Consider the following 23,817-nt stretch of genomic DNA (forward strand, 5'->3'; position numbering starts at 1 on the left):
CTCTGGAGACTCTCCAGAGATTCGGGTGGATCATCAATTTCCCAAAGTCAAAATTGACACCGACCCAATCGCTGACATATCTCGGGATGGAGTTTCATACTCTCTCAGCGATAGTGAAACTTCCGCGGGACAAACAGCGTTCACTGCAGACAGGGGTGCAATCTCTCCTTCGAGCCCAGTCGCACCCCTTGAGGCGCCTCATGCACTTCCTAGGGAAGATGGTGGCAGCAATGGAGGCAGTTCCCTTTGCGCAGTTTCATCTGCGTCCACTTCAATGGGACATTCTCCGCAAATGGGACAGGAAGTCGACGTCCCTCGACAGGAACGTCTCTCTTTCTCGGGCAGCCAAGGCCTCCCTTCAGTGGTGGCTTCTTCCCACTTCCTTGTCGAAGGGGAAATCATTCCTACCCCCATCCTGGGCTGTGGTCACGACGGACGCGAGTCTGTCAGGGTGGGGAGCGGTGTTCCTCCACCACAGGGCTCAGGATACCTGGACTCAGCCAGAGTCCTCCCTTCAGATCAATGTTCTGGAGATAAGGGCAGTGTATCTAGCCCTAAAGGCGTTCCAGCCGTGGCTGGAAGGCAGGCAGATCCGAATTCAGTCGGACAACGCCACGGCGGTGGCATACATCAACCACCAAGGCGGCACACGCAGTCGCGAAGCCTTCCAGGAAGTTCGGCGGATTCTGCTGTGGGTGGAAACCACAGCCTCCACCATCTCCGCAGTTCACATCCCGGGCGTAGAAAACTGGGAAGCAGACTTTCTCAGTCGCCAGGGCATGGACGCAGGGGAATGGTCTCTTCACCCGGACGTGTTTCAAGAGATCTGTTGCCGCTGGGGGAAGCCGGACGTCGACCTAATGGCGTCCCGGCACAACAACAAGGTCCCGGCATTCATGGCACGGTCTCAAGATCACAGAGCTCTGGCGGCAGACACATTAGTTCAGGATTGGTCGCAGTTTCGGCTGCCTTATGTATTTCCTCCTCTGGCACTGCTGCCCAGAGTATTACGCAAGATCAGGTCCGAATGCCGCCGCGCCATCCTCATCGCCCCAGACTGGCCGAGGAGGTCGTGGTACCCGGATCTGTGGCATCTCACGGTGGGTCAACCGTGGGCACTACCAGACCGTCCAGACTTACTGTCTCAAGGGCCATTTTTCCATCTGAATTCTGCGGCCCTCAACCTGACTGTGTGGCCATTGAGTCCTGGATCCTAGCGTCTTCAGGGTTATCTCAAGAGGTCATTGCCACTATGAGACAGGCCAGGAAACCAACGTCCGCCAAGATCTACCACAGGACGTGGAGGATCTTCTTATCCTGGTGCTCTGATCAGGGTTTTACTCCCTGGCCATTTGCCTTGCCCCCTTTTCTGTCCTTCCTTCAATCCGGAATGGAAAAGGGTTTGTCTCTCGGCTCTCTTAAGGGACAAGTCTCGGCGCTCTCTGTGTTTTTTCAAAAGCGTCTAGCCAGGCTTCCGCAGGTACGCACGTTCCTGCAGGGAGTTTGCCACATTGTCCCTCCTTACAAGCGCCCGTTAGAACCCTGGGATCTGAACAAGGTGCTAACGGCTCTTCAGAAACCACCTTTCGAGCCAATGAGAGATATTTCTCTTTCACGCCTTTCACAGAAGGTGGTCTTCCTAGTGGCAGTCACATCACTTCGGAGAGTGTCTGAGCTAGCTGCACTGTCATGCAAAGCCCCCTTCCTGGTGTTTCACCAGGACAAGGTGGTTCTGCGTCCGGTTCCGGAATTTCTCCCTAAGGTGGTATCCCCTTTTCATCTCAATCAGGATATCTCCTTACCTTCTTTTTGCCCTCATCCAGTTCACCAATGTGAAAAGGATTTGCACTCGTTAGATCTTGTGAGAGCACTTAGACTCTACATTTCTCGTACGGCGCCCCTGCGCCGCTCGGATGCGCTCTTTGTCCTTGTCACTGGCCAGCGTAAAGGGTCGCAGGCTTCCAAGTCAACCTTGGCTCGGTGGATCAAGGAACCAATTCTTGAAGCTTACCGTTCTTCGGGGCTTCCGGTTCCTTCAGGGCTGAAAGCCCATTCTACCAGAGCCGTGGGTGCGTCCTGGGCATTGCGGCACCAGGCTACGGCTCAGCAGGTGTGTCAGGCGGCTACCTGGTCGAGTCTGCACACTTTCACGAAACACTATCAGGTGCATACCTACGCTTCGGCAGATGCCAGCCTAGGTAGGCAAGTCCTTCAGGCGGCGGTAGCCCACCTGTAGGAAGGGGCCGTTTTACGGCTCTATTACCGAGGTATTCTTTTACCCACCCAGGGACTGCTTTTGGACGTCCCAATTGTCTGGGTCTCCCAATGGAGCGACAAAGAAGAAGGGAATTTTGTTTACTTACCGTAAATTCCTTTTCTTCTAGCTCCTATTGGGAGACCCAGCACCCGCCCCTGTTCCCTTCGGGCTGTTGTTCTTTTGTGTACACATGTTGTTCATGTTGAATTGTTCTGGGTTCATTGTTTTCAGTTCTCCGAACATCCTTTGGATTGAATTTACCTTAGACCAATTTATAAGTTTCCTCCTTCCTGCTTTTGCACCAAAACTGAGGAGCCCGTGATGCACGGGGGGGTGTATAGGCAGAGGGGAGGGGTTTACACTTTTAAGTGTAATACTTTGTGTGGCCTCCGGAGGCAGAAGCTATACACCCAATTGTCTGGGTCTCCCAATAGGAGCTAGAAGAAAAGGAATTTACGGTAAGTAAACAAAATTCCCTTCTTTGGAATACATGACTTTTTAATTACTTTATATAAAAAACACACTTTATTAAACTTTTTTTTTAATATTTTATTAGTCTCCGTAGAAGACATTCAGCGAGACATCATCTGATTGCTTCCATCGTACGTTGCAATACTTCTGTATTGAAATTTCTCGTGTCTGTCAGTATTACAGTGAGAGGCAACTTATACTGTCTGTCACACTATTGACCACTCCCTGACATGGTTGCAGGGTGCCGACAGCTTATGGCATCAGGGGGTCTAAAAATGTCCATTAGACCTGTCATATACTCTAATGCCGGCATCACACGGGACGATCCATTGTGCGATTGCAGGAGTGATCATACCCGCCCCCATTGTTTGTGCGTCACGGGCAATTAGTTGCCCGTGTCGTATAAAGTCGGTAACCCCCGTCACACGTACTTACCTCCCGGGCGACGTCGCTGTGGGCGGCGAACATCCTCTTACTGAAGGGGGAGGGACGTTCGGCGTCACAGCGACGTCACACGGCAGCCGGCCAATAGAAGCGGAGGGGCGGAGATGAGCGGGACGTAACATCCCGCCCACCTCCTTCCTTCCGCATTGACTGCGGTCGCAGGTAAGCTGTGTTCGTCGTTCCCGGGGTGTCACACGGAGCAACATGTGCTGCCACGGGAACGATGAACAACCGGATGGTCAATTTTTTTAAACTGAGCGACGTGTCAATGATGAACGAGAAGGTGAGTATTCTGCTCGTTCACCGTCGCACGTAGCTGTCACACGCTACGATATATCAGACGATGCCGGATGTGCGTCACTACCGACATAACCCCGACGACATATCGCCCGATATATCGTACCGTGTGACGCCCGCATAACAACCAATGAATGGCCAAAATCATATAGTGGCTAACTCTAAAATGAGAACCAAATCCTACAAAGAACATAGAGTAAATAGCCCCAAAAAAATTGAATCACATAATATATCTTTATTGAAACAAAAATCAGCAGACTAACAAAAAACAGAAAACAAGAAACAAACAATGGGGGATAAGCCATGAAACAATAATCATCCTAAAAAAAACACATATGTATCACCAATGAATATTTAATGAGAAGTTTATAGATTGACCACTAATCTGAAATTAATGTGAATTTTACACTTTCTCTAAAAAGATTTTTTGTTATTAAATATTGTACTCTCTAAAAAAATTGCACGATCACGAGAAAATTCTTTCTGACACTCTCAAGAAATCCTAGCTGAACAGGAAGGACCTAAAAAGAGACACGGACTCAAACAGTGCATGCAAAAATGGATCAAGCATATAAAACAAGCCCACCTGTGCAAAATATACAAAATAGAGGGGAAGGGCAGTATATAAGCTATAGTGAAATTATTAACAAAGAACCAAAGATTGGTATAAATAACATTGCCCAATATTTATTGCACCAACCCAAATATCATAAATAAATAGCAGCAAGATGGACAAAAAAGTGCAAGGAGATATTGGTATATAGGATATAACCCAATACTTATTGCACTGACCCAGAATACCTAAATAGCAGCAGAAAAGCAATGATTATTGCACTGATCCAAAGCACCAAAAAGCAGCAAATAGCAGCAGAAGAGGCAAATAATTATTGCATTGGCCCAAAGTCCTGGAATAGCAGCAAAAGAAGCATGGAGAAGCAAGGGGATACAAATGCAGCCATACAGACCAGCAGCGTCGGACTGGCTACCGGAGGAATCTCCAGTAATGCCAGGCCTGGGTTCAGGTACATGCATTGCACTCCGGAGCTCTCACCTGAGCTCCGGTGGGCAGCCTAGACTGTACCGCGAGCGCCGAGTGATTCCCCGGCGCTTGCGGTTCAGTTCATGACAGCTGCAGACAGGCCGGGCTGATCTCCGGAGTTCAGGTGAGAGTACCGGAGATCAGCCCGGCCTGTCTGCAGCTGACATGAACTGAACCGCAAGCACCGGGGAATCATTCACTCGGCACTCGCGGTACAGTCTAGGCTGCACGCCGGAGCTCAGGTGAGAGCTCCGGAGTGCAATGCAGGTACCTGAATCCAGGCCTGGCATTACTGGAGTTTCCTCCGGTAGCCAGTCCGACACTGCAGACCAGTGTCAGGCTGCCAGAGTAAAGTGCAAGGAGTAAAGTGAGAAGAAGCCCCTGGCAAAACGTTCGTTAGGGTATTCTATTTTCATATTTTCATCCTCTGCCCCTTGCACTTTACTCTGGCAGCCTGACACTGGTCTGTATGGCTGCATTTGCATCCCCTTGCTTCCCCTTGCTTCTCCATTTTTAGACCCCCTGATGCCATAACAAGCTGTCGGCACCCTGCAATCATGTCAGGGGGTGGTCAATAGCGTGACAGGCAGGTGTAAACCGTAAATCTTCAAATTTCAAAGGTTAAATGGATTCAAGGCTCTCCCGACCTTAGCCATTAGAGCACATGCTGGCAGTCATTAGACAAACTAGAATTTGGCCACCGAAAAAAGGAACATTGGCCGTAACTAAGAGGCCAAAAATGATTTTTATATATATATATATATATATATATATATATATATATATATATATAATAGTGTGTGTGTGTGTGTGTATATATTAATTTATATTAAATTTTATTTTATTTCTCCAATTTGCCATTCTGTGTGTCTATGTTCATTTTCAATATAAAAGAGGTTGTACATGACTGTTTTTAGGTCCATGCTAAAAAAAAAAAAGACCAGGTCGGTATTTACTAACCTGCCTGCTGTGCTCGCCGCAGATCTTTGCTGGCACATAGTAGTCACGGACTGCTCTTGCTAGCAAATCACCTACTCCATGTCAGCAGACCAGCTCTTTCTCTTCCAGTCTGCTCTGTCCATTGGGTGTGACACCAATGTCCCGCTGCAGTTAGGCAGAGGGAAACTGTCTGTCAATCCGCTTGACGTCAGCAGTTACACCCTGTCAACAAGGCAGCGCAGAAGACAAGCCGGTGCTCTATCAATGTGGCGTCCAGCAGAAGTGGTCTGTGTCCAGTCTGTGCCAGTAGAGGTCAGCTCCGGGCAGAATAAGCAGAAAAAAAAAAATAGTCATAATATCACACACAATAGAACAAGTATTGGGCTAAAAAATATATGTATCAATAAGTATTAAAACAGAAAAAAATTAATATAAAATATCCATAAACTCAAAGCTGCAAGATATGCCAGGGACAGGGTGGTATTCAAACACAATAAATTACCGGCAGTCAGAAATATGACATAGTATAATCCATTAATATGTATAAATATAAACCCACTTAAGCAGAGTATAAAAGATGAAAGAGGACCCTGTATTAGCATTATATAAGCAAGTGCTTGGGAAAAAACAGTACCTACATGCAAAGTGTCATGAGAGAAATAAGAATACACTTAGGGGTACTTTGCACGTTGCAATATCGCTACTGCGATATCGCCAGGGTCAAATAGAAAGTGACGCACATCCGGCGCCGGTAACGACGTCGCAACGTGTAAAGCCTAGGTACGCCGATAAACGATCGCAAAAGTGTCGTAAATCGGTGATCTGTGTAGTGTCGGACATTTCCGTAATATTGCTGCAGCGACAGGTACGATGTTGTTGCTCGTTCCTGCAGCAGCATACATCGCTGTGTATTGAGCAGCAGGAGCGAGGAACACTTCCTTACCTGCCTCCAGCGGCTATGCAGAAGGAAGGAGGTGAGCGGGATGTTTACATCCCGCTCATCTCTGCCCCCTCCGCTTCTATTGGCTGCCTGCCGTGTGACGCCGCACGACCCACCCCCTTAGGAAGAAGGCGGGTCGCCGGCAAGAGCGACATCGCAGGGCAGGTAAGTGCGTGTGAAGCTGCCATAGCGATAATGTTCGTTACGACAGCTATCACAAGATATCGTATGTGCGACGGGGGCGGGTACTATTACGCTCGGCATCGCTATCATCGGCTATCGATGTCGCAGTGTGCAAAGTACCCCTTACTTAGTGGGGAAAAGAGCAGACCAACAACCTGTCCCGACTCCTGATGATGTTTTGATGAAACGTGCGTTGGAGCGGTTGGGATAGGTTGATGGTCTGCTCATTTTTTTTCCAAGTACTTGCTTATATACTGCTAAAACAGGGTGCTCCTTCATCTTTTATACTCTACTTATGTGGATTTATACCTATTAATGGACTATACTATGTCAGATTTCTGACTGTCTGTAATTTATTGTGTTTGAATACCAGCCTGTTCCTGGCATATCTTGCAGCTTTGTATTTATGGATGTTTTCTATGAAATTTATTTCTGTTTTAATATTAATTAATAAATATATTTTTTAGCCCAATTCTTGTTCAATTGTTTGTGATATGAATTCTTGAGTTTATAAGCTGATAGATATTTTTATACTATTTTTCTTTGTCGCTCCATTGGAAGACCCAGACAATTGGGTGTATAGCTTCTGCCTCCGGAGGCCACACAAAGTATTACACTTTAAAAAGTGTAACCCCTCCCCTCTGCCTATACTCCCTCCCGTGCATCACGGGCTCCTCAGTTTTATGCTTTGTGTGGAAGGAGGCACACATCCACTCATGCTCCCATTTTAGTCAGCAGCAGCTGCTGATTTTATCGGTTGGAAGAAAAGAGGGCCCCCACAGGGCTCCCGGCATGCTCCCTTCTCACCCCACTAAGTCGGCGGTGCTGTTAAGGTTGAGGTACCCATTGCGGGTACAGAGGCTGGAGCCACATGCCGTTTTCCTTCACCATCCCTTAGAGGCTCTGGGAAAAGTGGGATCCTAACCGGTCATCCATTCACTGGGACCGGGCTCCCTCCGCAGCCCCTGTGGGAATCTGCCGGACAGGAGACTTTGTATCATCAGGGACAGGGCCCTGCATCTAAAGGTACTCTGTGTCCCCATGGGGACGGTGCATGGAGCGCTTGTCTCACAGACGCTGCAGCTGCTGCTGGTTTTGTGACGACCGGGACTTCCGCGCCGACCGCGCCTGTTTGTCGGCCGCAGTATTAAATTTAGTCCCCGGCTTCATGTGGCCTAGTACCATAACTCCCGCCCCCGGGCCTGCCAGTCAGGGGTAAGGGCGGGACGGTCGACCTGACGTCGGCAGTGAGGGCTGGAGCATACTTTAGGTTTCCCCCCCCCCCTCACTGATCACTGTGGGGCACCAGATTCCCGCACTTTTCTAGTCGCCGCCCACGGCTCCCTCCTCCCCTGAGAGCTCCGGCAGCCATTTTTACAACACATTCTGCCGGTGGAGGATTTCAGGAACGAGCCCTGCAGCTCTGGGAGACCCAAGGCAGGGAATCTGGTGGACACACACCGCTTTGGGCGGTCGGTAAGCCACACCGGTCACCCGGTGCTGGTCCCCCTAGGGTGCCGAAGTATGTATATATATATATATATATATAATATATATATATATATATATTTGTATATATTTTCTCTGTTCGGCCAAGTTGTTTTGCTTTTGGCTATATACCCTCAGTGATCACTCTCCTAGGAGACAACAGCATGTCGTCCACAAGGAGCAAGGGCGCTAAGGCAAAGGGTTATTTTGCAACCTGTACCTCTTGTGCGGCTATGTTACCTGCAGGTTCCACCTACCCTCACTGTGAGCAATGCTCGGCCCCTGTTGCACTTGCTCAGCCGGAGCCTCGGGCACTAGTGGGACCCTCGGCTCAGGCAGACCCGCCTGCTTCCCCTGTCCAGGTGGCAGGGACAGAGTTTGCAGTTTTTGCTGAGAAACTCTCTGAGTCGCTTTCACAATCCATGGCTCAGTCTATGGACAAATGGTCTGCTAAGCTACTAGAAGCCTTGCAGTCCAGATCGGTCCTTACACAGGCCCCGGGCACTGTTGGATCATCACCTCCAGGCCCCTCTCGGTCTGCGCCGCAGCGTGCTCCCGGGGTGGCCCCTAGGTCTCACGTGGAGGACTCCGGCACGGACCACAGTCCCAGACCGGCTAAGCGGGCTCGCTGGGAATATTCCCCGACTTCCTCACGCTGCTCGGGGTCTCAGCTTGAGGACTCTCTGGAGGATGAGGCGGACGTCGCAGCTCAGGGCTCTGACCCTGACGTTGCTCTCAATCTTGATACACCTGAAGGGGACGCCATAGTAAATGACCTTATAGCGTCCATCAACCAGGTGCTAGATCTTTCTCCCCCAACTCCACCTATAGAGGAGTCGGCTTCGCAGCAGGAGAAACACCAGTTTAGGTTTCCCAAACGTACACGGAGTGCGTTTTTCGATCACTCTAACTTCAGAGATGCTGTCCAGAAGCACAGAGCTTTTCCGGACAAGTGCTTTACTAAGCGCCTTAATGACACACGTTACCCCTTCCCCTCTGTCGTAGTTAAGGGTTGGGCTGAATGTCCCAAGGTGGATCCTCCAGTCTCTAGACTGGCGGCTAGATCTGTAGTATCAGTTGCAGATGGCTCATCGCTCAAGGATGCCACTGACAGGCAGATAGAGCTCCTGGTGAAATCCATCTATGAAGCCACAGGCGCGTCTTTTGCCCCGGCCTTTGCAGCCGTGTGGGCACTCCAAGCTATCTCAGCTTGTCTGTCTGAGATTAATGCGGTCACACGTACCTCTGCTCCGCAAGTTGCGTCTTTGACTTCTCAGGCGTCGGCTTTTTCGTCCTACGCCATGAACGCCGTCCTGGACTCTGCTAGCCGTACAGCGGTAGCATCCGCTAATTCGGTGGCAGTCCGCAGGGCCATGTGGCTACGCGAATGGAAAGCAGACTCTGCTTCCAAGAAGTTCTTAACCGGTTTGCCGTTTTCTGGCGACCGATTGTTTGGCGAGCGATTGGATGAAATTATTCAGGAATCCAAGGGAAAGGACTCGTCCTTACCCCAGTCCAAACCGAAGAGACCTCAGCAACGGAAAATACAATCGAGGTTTCGGTCCTTTCGGCCCTCAGCCAAGTCCCAATCCTCCTCGTCCAACAGGCCAGAGAAGGGCCAGAGGAACTCTTATGCGTGGCGGTCTAAGTCACGTCCCCAAAAAAAAACCGCCGGAGGCACTGCCTCCAGGGCGGCCTCCTCATGACTTTCGGCCTCCCCAAACCGCATCCTCGGTCGGTGGCAGGCTCTCCCGCTTTTGCGACGCCTGGTGGCCACATGTCCAAGACCGATGGGTGAGAGACATTCTGTCTCACGGTTACAGGATAGAGTTCAGCTCTCGTCCTCCGACTCGTTTCTTCAGAACATCTCCGCCCCCATCTCGGGCCGGCGCACTTTTTCAGGCTGTGGGCGTCCTGAAGTCAGAGGGAGTGGTGATTCCCGTTCCCCCTCAGGAACATGGTCACGGTTTCTACTCCAGCTTGTTCGTGGTGCCAAAGAAGGACGGATCATTCCGTCCCGTTCTGGACCTCAAACTGCTCAACTTGCATGTGAGCACCAGAAGGTTTCGGATGGAATCTCTCCGCTCGGTCATCGCTTCGATGTCATAAGGAGACTTCCTAGCATCAATCGACATCAAGGATGCTTATCTCCATGTGCCGATCGCACCCGAGCATCAACGCTTCCTGCGTTTCGCCATCGGGGACGAACACCTTCAGTTCGTGGCACTGCCTTTCGGCCTGGCGACAGCCCCACGGGTCTTCACCAAGGTCATGGCATCCATTGTGGCGGTCCTACACTCTCAGGGCCACTCGGTGATCCCTTACTTAGACGATCTCCTAGTCAGGGCACCCTCCCGGGTGGCGTGTCAACACAGCCTGACCGTCGCTCTGGAGACTCTCCAGCGGTTCGGGTGGATCATCAATTTCCCAAAGTCCAAGTTGACACCGACCCAATCACTGACTTACCTCGGGATGGAGTTTCATACTCTCTCAGCGATAGTCAAGCTACCGCTGGACAAACAGCTTTCGCTGCAGACAGGGGTGCAATCTCTTCTTTGGGGCCAGTCACACCCCTTGAGGCGCCTCATGCACTTCCTGGGGAAGATGGTGGCAGCAATGGAGGCAGTCCCCTTCGCGCAGTTTCATCTGCGCCCACTCCAATGGGACATTCTCCGCAAATGGGACAGGAGGTCGACGTCCCTCGACAGGAACGTCTCTCTTTCCCTTGCAGCCAAAACCTCTCTTCAGTGGTGGCTTCTTCCCACTTCTCTATCGCAGGGAAAGTCCTTCCTGCCCCCATCCTGGGCTGTGGTCACGACGGACGCGAGTCTGTCAGGGTGGGGAGCGGTTTTTCTCCACCACAGGGCTCAGGGAACCTGGACTCCGACAGAGTCCTCCCTTCAGCTCAATGTTCTGGAGATAAGGGCAGTGTATCTAGCCCTAAAGGCGTTCCATCGGTGGCTGGAGGGCAGGCAGATCCGCATACAGTCGGACAACGCCACGGCGGTAGCGTACATCAACCACCAGGGCGGCACGCGCAGCAGTCAAGCCTTCCAGGAAGTCCGGCGGATTCTGCTGTGGGCGGAGGCCACAGCCTCCACCATCTCCGCAGTTCACATCCCGGGCGTAGAAAACTGGGAAGCAGACTTTCTCAGTCGTCAGGGCATGGATGCGGGGGAATGGTCTCTTCACCCAGACGTGTTTCGAGAGATCTGTCGCCGCTGGGGAACGCCGGACGTCGATCTCATGGCGTCACGGCACAACAACAAAGTCCCGGCATTCATGGCACGGTCTCAAGATCACAGAGCTCTCGCGGCGGACGCATTAGTTCAGGATTGGTCGCAGTTTCGACTGCCTTATGTATTTCCCCCTCTGGCGATGCTGCCCAGAGTGCTGCGCAAAATCAGGTCCGACTGTCGTCGCGCCATTCTCGTCGCTCCAGATTCGCCGAGGCGGTCGTGGTACCCGGATCTGTGGCATCTCACGGTGGGTCAACCGTGGGCGCTCCCAGACCGCCCAGACTTGCTGTCACAAGGGCCGTTTTTCCATCTGAATTCTGTGGCCCTCAACCTGACTGTGTGGCCATTGAGTCCTGGCTCCTAGCGTCCTCAGGGTTATCTCAAGATGTCATTGCCACCATGAGACAGGCCAGGAAACCAACGTCCGCCAAGATCTATCACAGGTCTTGGAGGATCTTCTTATCCTGGTGCTCTGATAATGGTTTTGCTCCCTGGCCGTTTGCCTTACCCACTTTTCTTTCATTCCTTCAATCCGGAATGGACAAGGGTTTGTCTCTCGGCTCTCTCAAGGGACAAGTATCGGCGCTATCCGTATTTTTTCAAAAGCGTCTAGCCAGGCTTCCGCAGGTCCGCACGTTCCTGCAGGGAGTTTGCCACATAGTCCCACCTTACAAGCGTCCGCTGGAACCCTGGGACCTTAACAAGGTGCTAACGGCTCTTCAGAAACCACCTTTCGAGCCGCTGCGGGATGTCTCTTTATCACGTCTTTCGCAGAAGGTGGCATTTCTAGTGGCAGTTACATCGCTCCGTAGAGTGTCGGAGCTGGCAGCGCTGTCATGCAAAGCCCCCTTCCTGGTTTTTCACCAGGATAAGGTGGTTCTGCGTCCTGTTCCGGAATTTCTCCCTAAGGTGGTATCTCCTTTTCATCTCAATCAGGATATCTCCTTACCTTCATTTTGCCCTAATCCGGTTCACCAATGTGAAAAGGATTTGCACTCATTAGATCTGGTGAGAGCACTCCGGTTCTACGTGTCTCGCACGGCGCCCCTGCGCCGTTCTGATGCGCTCTTTGTCCTTGTCGCTGGCCATCGTAAGGGTTCGCAGGCTTCCAAGTCAACCTTGGCTCGGTGGATCAAGGAACCGATTCTTGAAGCCTACCGTTCTTCTGGGCTTCCGCTTCCTTTGGGGCTGAAAGCCCATTCTACCAGAGCCGTGGGTGCGTCCTGGGCATTGCGGCACCGGGCTACGGCTCAGCAGGTGTGTCAGGCAGCTACCTGGTCTAGTCTGCACACTTTCACGAAACACTATCAGGTGCATACCTATGCTTTGGCAGACGCCAGTCTAGGTAGGCGAGTCCTTCAGGCGGCGGTTGCCCACCTGTAAGAGGGGGCCGTTTCGGCTCTTTTTATTGAGGTATTCTTTTACCCACCCAGGGACTGCTTTTGGACGTCCCAATTGTCTGGGTCTCCCAATGGAGCGACAAAGAAGGGAATTTTGTTTACTTACCGTAAATTCCTTTTCTTCTAGCTCCTATTGGGAGACCCAGCACCCGCCCCTGTTCCCTTCGGGCTGTTTGTTCTTTTGTGTACACATGTTGTTCATGTTGAATCGTTTCTTTTGGTTCATGGTTTTCAGTTCTCCGAACATCCTTCGGATTGATTTTACCTTAGACCAATTTATAAGTTTCCTCCTTCCTGCTTTTGCACCAAAACTGAGGAGCCCGTGATGCATGGGAGGGTGTATAGGCAGAGGGGAGGGGTTACACTTTTTAAAGTGTAATACTTTGTGTGGCCTCCGGAGGCAGAAGCTATACACCCAATTGTCTGGGTCTCCCAATAGGAGCTAGAAGAAAAGGAATTTACGGTAAGTAAACAAAATTCCCTTCATTCAATGTGCTGTGTTAAAAAAAAAAGTAGTCGTGGATAACCCCTTTAACAACAAAACGGTAAATGTACCCTCCTGAGAGACCTAGAAATTATTTTCAGGCAGGTACATTCCAAGAAAGCCAGCTAAACTCAAAATGGCATGTATTAGAAGATATGCACTGCACTAAAAATTCAGAACTGTACTGTTATAAATTTGAGATTTTTGGCAAAAAATTGCAATTTCTTGAGCTACCCCGCTACGTCACGGCAAATCTCTTTGCGGCAGTCCGACTCTGAAATATTTTTATATAAAATGTGCCATACGGCCTCACATATGAAAAAGTAGAACTGATTATAGCAGCACTTACCTGGTGCTTTTCAATCCCGTACCCATGACTGAGTCATGGCTGTGGGTGGGATAGGCCCAAGCAAATGCTGCATGAAATAAATAGCCTGAGGACAGGGCCTGATGGCTGAATGTGAACAGCCACCAATTGCCAAAATCAAGATAGGTCGAAAAAGAAACCAAATTGAGGTGAACGGCAAGGTGGGGGTCAGCCACCGACCAATTCAACAAAAAAAACAAGAAAACCAGCTAAACTCAAAATGGCAAATATTATAAGATGTGCACTGCACTAAACATGCCATAACTCACCTGAATAAATGTGCTAAAAAGACTAAATATATGCACTACAATGTAAAAACGACTTTCTGTGCACACGTTCCACCTTGTTGAGATTCTTTTAACTGATTTTAGTTTGCGAAGACGAGAAGCAGTTAAAAAAAAAAGTGACCTGACCATTCTTCAGGCGGCTTCTGCTAGGAAGATGTTCATTACGTTGTATAAAAAACATAAAAGAAGAACACAGATTATGAAGACGATGCAAAAAGCTGAAGAAATAATCGAAAAAAAAGCCTAAAAAGATGCATATCCTTAAGCTTCTTCCTTCTCTGAAACTCGGCTGATATGTGGGCATCTAAAGACATGGTGTGCACATACTCTCACAGGGTCTTCAGGATGATGCCCATAAAAAAGTCAACAAACAATTGAATATTGTTCTACTTTCCAGATATAGTTGTCATTCGAGCAGTTTAGGCCTTGTTCAGATGGCCGCTTTTTTTCCCATTTTTGTGTAAAATAGAGTACACGCTGATGGTATGCAGCTGAATAGTAGTTTATAAAGAGGAGAAAAGCTGCTCCCGCCATAAAATAACATGCAGACATTATTGAAAGTGGTGCATAAAAATGATGGCGGTCCGGGGCCAGGCGCTGGAACCCAAAAGCACTTTAGGGTTCCAGCGCCTGGCCCTAGACGTCCATTACTATCTCTATAAGGTCTTCTGTCTGAATTCCCAAATGATGGGATAAAAAAATTGTTTAAAAGAACTGAGAGTCCTCAGTGGTTGATACCTTTTAGGCTAGGATCATATTTCCGTTGTTTTTCATCAGTCACATGCATTGCTTGACGCTTGTGACTGATGCGTTGTACAACGGGTGACATGAATTGGAATTGATTGTCACGAGAAAGTAGATTCCATTGTAAAACGAGTGATTGTTCACAATAGCCGGCCGCTGGCTTTTGAGAGCGATCAGCTGATCTCCGGGCGGCCGGCTAATGAGAGCGATCAGCTGATCTCCCGGCGGCTGGCTAATGAGAGCGATCAGCTGATCTCCCGGCGGCTGGCTAATGAGAGCGATCAGCTGATCTCCCGGCCGCTGGCTTTTGAGACTGAACAGATGATCTCCCAGCGGCCGGCTATTGTGAACGATCAGCTGATCGCTCTCATTAGCCGGCCGCCGGGAGATCAGCTGATCGCTCTCATTAGCCAGCCGCCGGGAGATCAGCTGATCGCTCACAGAAGCCGGCCACCGGGAGATCAGCTGATCGCTCTCATTAGCCAACCACCGGGAGATCAGCTGATCGCTCATAGAAGCCGGTCGCCGGGTGATCAGCTGATCGCTCATAGAAGCCGGCCGCCGGGTGATCAGCTGATCGCTCACAGAAGGCGGCTGCCGGGCGATCAGCTCATCGTTCGGCCACTGAGAGAGAGCATGCGCAGCGAAATCAAAAGGATTCCGCTGTTCAAAAAACGTGACATTCTGCATTCCTGCCGCCCGACGGTCAGTCGTTCCATGACTGATCAGTCGGGCGGTAGATGCAACGCAAGGGCATCAGTCACGATCCGCCGCTCATACAAGCCTATAGCAGACAACGGAATCTGCCAAACGGATTGCGTTGTTTATCAGAACGGCGGATTGTGACTGATCATAATCCACGGAAATGAGGACCTAGCCTTAATGACTAACTGAAAAGATAATAATATATAGCAAGCTTTCCAGACTACTCAGGTGTCTTCATCAGGCTCAGTATAACACAAAATCTGAAGAGTCACATATTTATACACCACAGGACATAGAATGGAGCAGTAAATAAGACAAGTTATGTGAAGCAGAACTATCACTATGGCAAGAGGACAAACTATTGCAGCAGTTCATAACATTTCTTATCCAAATGACGGGATTCAGATGAGTCCCCAACAGAGCCATTGATATCAATTAGGCAAACAGGGTCCAAAACATGAATTAGCCTCTGCTTGATCTTCTTTCCGGTGGTGTCTGCATTATTAGCCAGACACAATAGAGTAGGAGGCTGCAATGGAAGTTTCTGAAACGGAGGAGAGAAAATCCATGTGATTTCTGCCAGGAGGTCTCGGTGTTGAGCAGGAGACGCATTCATCTGAGCAAAAAAAAAAAAAAAACAGTGAGAAATCCCCGTAAGCTGGGGGTTAAATGACATCTAGGCACAAAATTACTTTTCTGCCTTTGGGCTAGAGTGCCACTTAAAGGAAAACTTTTCAAACTTATGTACAGTTATTTTAAGAATTATAGAATGGTAGAGTTGGAAGGGACCTCAAGGGTCATCAGGTCCAACCCCCTGCGAGTGCAGGCTTTCCTAAACCATCCAAGCTATATGTTTATCCGCCTTCCGCTTGTAGATTTCCATTGATGGAGAGCTCACTGAACATAGAAAGAGCTTATACCATACGCTATATACTACCATAGTAATAATAATCTTTATTTCTTTGTCGCTCCATTGGGAGACCCAGACAATTGGGTGTATAGCTTCTGCCTCCGGAGGCCACACAAAGTATTACACTTTAAAAAGTGTAACCCCTCCCCTCTGCCTATACACCCTCCCGTGCATCACGGGCTCCTCAGTTTTATGCTTTGTGTTGAAGGAGGCACACATTCACTCAAGCTCCCATTTTAGTCAGCAGCAGCTGCTGATTGTATCGGATGGAAGAAAAGAGGGCCCTAACAGGGCCCCCGGCATGCTCCCTTCTCACCCCACTAAGTCGGCGGTGCTGTTAAGGTTGAGGTACCCATTGCGGGTACAAAGGCTGGAGCCACATGCCGTTTTTCCTTTCCCATCCCTTAGAGGCTCTGGGAGAAGTGGGATCCTAACCGGTCACCATTCACTGGGACCGGGCTCCCTCCGCAGCCCCTGGGGGAATCTGACGGACAGGACACTGAGTATCATCAGGGACAGGCCCTGCATCTATAAGGTACTCTGTGTCCCCTTGGGGACGGTGCATGGAGCGCCTGTGTTACAGACGCTGCAGCGGCTGCTGTTTTTTTCTGACGACCGGGACTACCGCGCCGACCGGGACTACCGCGCCGACCGCGCCTGTTTGCCGGCCGCGTTATTAAATTTAGTCCCCGGCTTCTGCGGCCTAGTACCATAACTCCCGCCCCCGGGCCTGCCAGTCAGGGGTAAGGGCGGGACGGTCGACTGGACGTCGGCAGTGAGGGCTGGAGCATACTTAGGTGTTCTCCTCCCCCCTCACTGAGCACTGTGGGGCACCAGATTCCCGCACTTTATTAGTCACGCCCACGGCTCCCTCCTCCCCTGAGAGCTCTGGCAGCCATATTTACAATCACTTCTGCCGGTGGAGGATTTCAGAACGAGCTCTACAGCTCTGGGAGGCCCAGGCAGGGAATCTGGTGGACACACAACCGCTTTGGGCGGTCGGTAAGCCACACCGGTTACCCGGTGCTGGCCCCCCTTGGGTGCCGAAGTGTATATATATATATATATATATATATATATATATATATATATATATATATATATATATTTGTATACATTTTCTCTGTTCGGCCGCATTGTTTTGCTTTTGGCTATATACCCTCAGTGATCACTCTCAGAGGAGACAACAGCATGTCGTCCGCAAAGAGCAAGGGTGCCAAGGCACAGGCTTATTTTGCAACCTGTACCTCTTGTGCGGCTATGTTACCTGCAGGTTCCACCTACCCTCACTGTGTGCAATGCTCGGCCCCTGTGGCACTCACTCAGCCGGAGCCTCGGGCACTGGTGGGACCCTCGGCTCAGGTAGAACCGCTGGCTTCCACTGTTCAGGTGGCAGGGACAGAGTTTGCAGTTTTGGCTGAGAAACTCTCTGAGTCGCTTTCACAATCCATGGCTCAGTCTATGGACAAATGGTCTGCTAAGATACTAGAAGCCTTGCAGTCCAGATCGGTCACACAGGCCCCGGGCACTGTGAGTTCATCGCCCCCAGGCCCCTCTCGGTCGGTGCAGCGGAGTGCTCCTGGGGTGACACCTAGGTCCCACGGGGAGGACTCCGACACGGACCGCAGTCCCAGACCGGCTAAGCGGGCTCGCTGGGAACCTTCCCCGGCTTCATCACGCTGTTCGGGGTCTCAGCATGAGGACTCTCTAGAGGATGAGGCGGAGGTTGCAGCTCAGGGCTCTGATCCTGACGTTGCTCTCAATCTTGATACACCTGAAGGGGACGCCATAGTAAATGACCTTATAGCGTCCATCAACCAGGTGCTAGATCTTTCTCCCCCAACTCCACCTATAGAGGAGTCGGCTTCACAGCAGGAGAAACACAAGTTTAGGTTTCCCAAACGTACACGGAGTGCGTTTTTCGATCACTCTAACTTCAGAGATGCTGTCCAGAAGCACAGAGCATTTCCGGACAAGCGCTTTACTAAGCGCCTTAATGACACACGTTACCCCTTCCCCCCTGACGTAGTTAAGGGTTGGGCTCAGTGTCCCAAGGTGGATCCTCCAGTCTCTAGACTGGCGGCTAGATCCGTAGTATCAGTGGCAGATGGTTCATCGCTCAAGGATGCCACTGACAGGCAAATAGAGCTCCTGATGAAATCCATCTATGAAGCCATAGGCGCGTCTTTTGCTCCGGCCTTTGCAGCCGTGTGGGCACTCCAAGCTATCTCGGCTTGTCTGTCTGAGATTAATGCAGTCACACGTACCTCTGCTCCGCAAGTTGTGTCTTTGACTTCTCAGGCATCGGCCTTTTCGTCCTACGCCATGAACGCCGTCCTGGACTCAGCGAGCCGTACAGCGGTAGCGTCCGCCAATTCGGTGGCAGTCCGCAGGGCCATGTGGCTACGCGAATGGAAGGCAGACTCTGCTTCCAAGAAGTTCTTAACCGGTTTGCCATTTTCTGGCGACCGTTTGTTTGGCGAGCAATTGGATGAAATTATTAAACAATCCAAGGGAAAGGACTCGTCCTTACCCCAGTCCAAACCAAACAGACCTCAGCAACGAAAAATTCAATCGAGGTTTTGGTCCTTTCGGCCCTCAGCCAGGTCCCAATCCTCCACGTCCAACAGGTCAGAGAAGGGCCAGAGGAACTCTTCTGCATGGCGGTCTAAGTCACGTCCTCCAAAGACCGCCGGAGGAACCGCCTCCAAGGCGGCCTCCTCATGACTTTCGGCCTCCCCAAACCGCATCCTCGGTCGGTGGCAGGCTCTCCCGCTTTTGCGACGCCTGGTGGCCACATGTCCAAGACCGATGGGTGAGAGACATTCTGTCGCACGGTTACAGGATAGAGCTCAGCTCTCGTCCTCCGACTCGTTTCTTCAGAACATCTCCGCCCCCCGAGCGAGCCAATACCTTTCGGCCTGGCGACAGCCCCACGGGTCTTCACCAAGGTCATGGCATCCGTGGTGGCGGTCCTACACTCTCAGGGCCACTCGGTGATCCCTTACTTAGACGATCTCCTAGTCAAGGCACCCTCCTGGGTGGCTTGCCAGCACAGCCTGACCATTGCCCTGGAGACTCTCCAGAGGTTCGGGTGGATCATCAATTTCCCAAAGTCAAAATTGACACCGACCCAATCACTGACTTACCTCGGGATGGAGTTTCATACTCTCTCAGCGATAGTGAAGCTTCCGCTGGACAAACAGCGTTCGCTGCAGACAGGGGTGCACTCTCTCCTTCGGACCCAGTCACACCCCTTGAGGCGCCTCATGCACTTCCTAGGGAAGATGGTGGCAGCAATGGAGGCAGTTCCCTTTGCGCAGTTTCATCTGCGTCCACTTCAATGGGACATTCTCCGCAAATGGGACAGGAGGTCGACGTCCATAAACAGGAACGTTTCTCTTTCACTGGCAGCCAAAACCTCTCTTCAGTGGTGGCTTCTTCCCACTTCCTTGTCGAAGGGAAAATCATTCCTGCCCCCATCCTGGGCTGTGGTCACGACGGACGCGAGTCTGTCAGGGTGGGGAGCGGTCTTCCTCCACCACAGGGCTCAGGGAACCTGGACTCCGACAGAGTCCTCCCTTCAGATCAATGTTCTGGAGATAAGGGCAGTGTATCTAGCCCTAAAGGCGTTCCATCGGTGGCTGGAGGGCAGACAGATCCGCATACAGTCGGACAACGCCACGGCGGTCGCGTACATCAACCACCAGGGCGGCACACACAGTCGTCAGGCCTTCCAAGAAGTTCGGCGGATTCTGCTGTGGGCGGAAGCCACAGCCTCCACCATCTCCGCAGTTCACATCCCGGGCGTAGAAAACTGGGAAGCAGACTTTCTCAGTCGCCAGGGCATGGACGCAGGGGAATGGTCTCTTCACCCGGACGTGTTTCAAGAGATCTGTTGCCGCTGGGGAACGCCAGACGTCGACCTCATGGCGTCTCGGCACAACAACAAAGTCCCGGCATTCATGGCACGGTCTCAAGATCACAGAGCTCTGGCGGCGGACGCATTAGTTCAGGATTGGTCGCAGTTTCGACTGCCTTATGTATTTCCTCCTCTGGCACTGCTGCCCAGAGTGTTGCGCAAGATCAGGTCCGACTGCCGCCGCGCCATCCTCGTCGCTCCAGACTGGCCGAGGAGGTCGTGGTACCCGGATCTGTGGCACCTCACGGTGGGTCAACCGTGGGCACTCCCAGACCGACCAGACTTGCTGTCTCAAGGGCCGTTTTTCCATCTGAATTCTGCGGCCCTCAACCTGACTGTGTGGCCATTGAGTCCTGGCTCCTAGCGTCCTCAGGGTTATCTCAAGATGTCATTGCCACTATGAGACAGGCCAGGAAACCAACGTCCGCCAAGATCTATCACAGGGCTTGGAGGATCTTCTTATCCTGGTGCTCTGATCGGGGTTTTACCCCCTGGCCGTTTGCCTTACCCACTTTTCTTTCTTTCCTTCAATCCGGAATGGACAAGGGTTTGTCTCTCAGCTCTCTCAAGGGACAAGTATCGGCGCTTTCCGTGTTTTTTCAAAAGCGTCTAGCCAGGCTTCCGCAGGTCCGCACGTTCCTGCAGGGAGTTTGCCACATAGTCCCACCTTACAAGCGTCCGCTGGAACCCTGGGATCTTAACAGGGTGCTAACGGCTCTTCAGAAACCACCTTTCGAGCCGATGCGGGATGTCTCTCTATCACGCCTTTCGCAGAAGGTGGCCTTCCTAGTGGCAGTCACATCACTTCGGAGAGTGTCTGAGCTAGCAGCGCTGTCATGCAAAGCCCCCTTCCTGGTGTTTCACCAGGATAAGGTGGTTCTGCGTCCGGTCCCGGAATTTCTCCCTAAGGTGGTATCCTCTTTTCATCTCAATCAGGATATCTCCTTACCTTCCTTTTGCCCTCATCCAGTTCACCAATGTGAAAAGGATTTGCACTTGTTAGATCTCGTGAGAGCACTCCGGCTCTACATTTCTCACACGGCGCCCCTGCGCCGTTCGGATGCACTCTTTATCCTTGTCGCTGGCCAGCGTAAGGGGTCGCAGGCTTCCAAGTCAACCTTGGCTCGGTGGATCAAGGAACCGATTCTTGAAGCCTACCGTTCTTCTGGGCTTCCGATTCCTTCAGGGCTGAAGGCCCATTCTATCAGAGCCGTGGGTGCATCCTGGGCATTGCGGCACCAGGCTACGGCTCAGCAGGTGTGTCAGGCGGCTACCTCGTCGAGTCTGCACACTTTCACGAAACACTATCAGGTGCATGCCTATGCTTCGGCAGATGCCAGCCTAGGTAGGCGAGTCCTTCAGGCGGCGGTCGCCCACCTGTAAGAGGGGGCCGTTTTTCGGCTCTTTTTATCGAGGTATTCTTTTACCCACCCAGGGACTGCTTTTGGACGTCCCAATTGTCTGGGTCTCCCAATGGAGCGACAAAGAAGAAGGGAATTTTGTTTACTTACCGTAAATTCCTTTTCTTCTAGCTCCTATTGGGAGACCCAGCACCCGCCCCTGTTCCCTTCGGGCTGTTGTTCTTTTGTGTACACATGTTGTTCATGTTGAATTGTTCTTTTGGTTCATGGTTTCAGTTCTCCGAACATCCTTCGGATTGAATTTACCTTAGACCAATTTATAAGTTTCCTCCTTCCTGCTTTTGGACCAAAACTGAGGAGCCCGTGATGCACGGGAGGGTGTATAGGCAGAGGGGAGGGGTTACACTTTTTAAAGTGTAATACTTTGTGTGGCCTCCGGAGGCAGAAGCTATACACCCAATTGCCTGGGTCTCCCAATAGGAGCTAGAAGAAAAGGAATTTACGGTAAGTAAACAAAATTCCCTTCTTCTATAGCATAAACATATTCCGTGGCGCTTTACAATTCAGAGGTTCTTATACAAAGAGTTATAGAAGAAACAATAATTAGAGCAAAAATAAAGACAACCCTGTTTGTGCGAGCTTACAAGGTACAATGTGGGGGAACAAGGTACAACTGCTTATTTACAACGATGGTCCAACCATCTTAAAAAAAATGGGGGATAGGTAAAGGCTGCATGAGCCAGTCACCAGACAATCTTTGTGATGCTTTTTGGTGCGGTGGAGTTTGATGGAGAATTATGTTCTGAGAAATAGTGGAGGGGAGATATATGCATTGCCTTCAATAGGTCACCCTAAAAAGATGTGTTTAGGGAGCGTCTGAAGCTGTGCAAGTTGTCAATCTACCTAGTTTCTTGGGGTAGAGCATTCCAGAGGATTGGTGCAGCTCGGAAGAAGTTTTGGATTAATGTGGATGTTAGTCGAAAGTCATTTGCAGAGTGTAGAGAATGGGTGGGGTGATAGACAGAGAGGAGGGTGGAGATGTAGGGGGGGCAACACTGTGGAGAGATTTGTGGGTGAGAACAAGCAATTTAAATTGGATTCTGTGATATATGGGCAGCCAGTGCAATGACTGGCACAGAGCGAAAGTGTCCGAGTGATGGTTAGCCAGATAATTGACCCTGGCTGCTGCGTTAAGGATGGACTGTAGAGGAGAGGGTCTAGTGAGGAGAAGACCAATTAATAGAGAGTTACAGTAATCAACAGTAACCATAAGATAACTACTTCCTTATTTTCTTCTCAGCAGACCAACACACGTAGTGATGTCACCACAGGTAAGAACATAAAAGTTTAGCATTAAAGCCCCCGTCACATTTAACAACTTACCAGCGATCCCAAAAACGATGTGACTTGATAAGGATTGCTGGTAAGTCGCTGGGAGGTCGCTGGTGAGATGTCACACAGTCAGATCTTACCAACGACACAGTAACGATCAGCGACCTGTATAACGATCTCGGCGGGCGTTGGGACTGTGTTAGGAGGTCGTTGGTATCCGTCAAACACAGCGATGCGTCCCGCCCAGCAGGACATCGCCTTTGAAGAAAATGGTCCCAACCATTCAGCAACGACTAGCGATCTCACAGCAGGGGCCTGATCGCTGGTAGGTGTCACACATAACGAGATCGCTGCTACGTCACGGAAACGGTGACGCCGCAACGATCTCGTTAGCAATTTCGTTGTGTGATGGGGCCTTAATACCACCATTTTAGATTAATGGATTAATGGATCATACAGTAGATGCAGCACAACCTGTACAACTGTAATATTGGGCAATATTTGTACAGTTCTTGATTGTGATATTATAGAGGTCATAGATCTAACAGACAAATTATCGATTCCCTACAGGGAGTGAGGGGAAGTACAATCAGCGGTCAGAGGTGAGTAGGTCGATTATTCTGGAGATTTATTTATTTTAACACATCGATTATAATATATTTATCATCTTGATCTCGCTATAAACCTGAATTAGCAATAATTAGCCATGGCTGCCTCTGCTGTGTTATAATTCAGTATAGAGAATAACGATATATGACCAAAAGATGCCGCCCTACTAGAGTGCAACGTGCCCTGCCTGTCAGAAAGGCAGGGACTGTTCTCCAAAGAAGTATTTAACCTCATGGAGGGCACTCCAGGCTGTGAGCTTTCTTGAAGAGATGGGTTTTCAGGTTCTGTCTGAACGTTCCAAATGTGGTGGACAATTGGACTTGTTGGGCACAGAATTCCAGAGGATGGGGATAATCGGGAGAAGTCTTGGAGGCAATTAGGCAAGAAACATAAGTGTGG

General features: G+C 50.5%; 1 protein-coding gene across 3 annotated transcripts in view; it reads left to right on the plus strand.

The window, feature by feature from the left end:
* Positions 1 to 23,817, plus strand: part of SH2D6 (SH2 domain containing 6) — an 82,458-nt gene that overhangs the window by 30,963 nt on the left and 27,678 nt on the right. Inside the window, exons 10-11 of one of the 3 annotated variants that reach the window (XM_075346226.1) lie at positions 22,778 to 22,808; positions 23,380 to 23,411. The exons of 1 other annotated variant lie outside the window; for it this stretch is intronic. In XM_075346226.1, the coding sequence (XP_075202341.1) occupies positions 22,778 to 22,808; positions 23,380 to 23,411 (63 nt within the window). The remainder of the gene's footprint in view (positions 1 to 22,777; positions 22,809 to 23,379; positions 23,412 to 23,817) is intronic. One more of the 3 variants, XM_075346227.1, reaches the window with a different exon arrangement.

Source organism: Anomaloglossus baeobatrachus, chromosome 4 (assembly GCF_048569485.1).
Source record: "Anomaloglossus baeobatrachus isolate aAnoBae1 chromosome 4, aAnoBae1.hap1, whole genome shotgun sequence".
Classification (NCBI taxonomy): Eukaryota; Metazoa; Chordata; class Amphibia; order Anura; family Aromobatidae; genus Anomaloglossus; species Anomaloglossus baeobatrachus.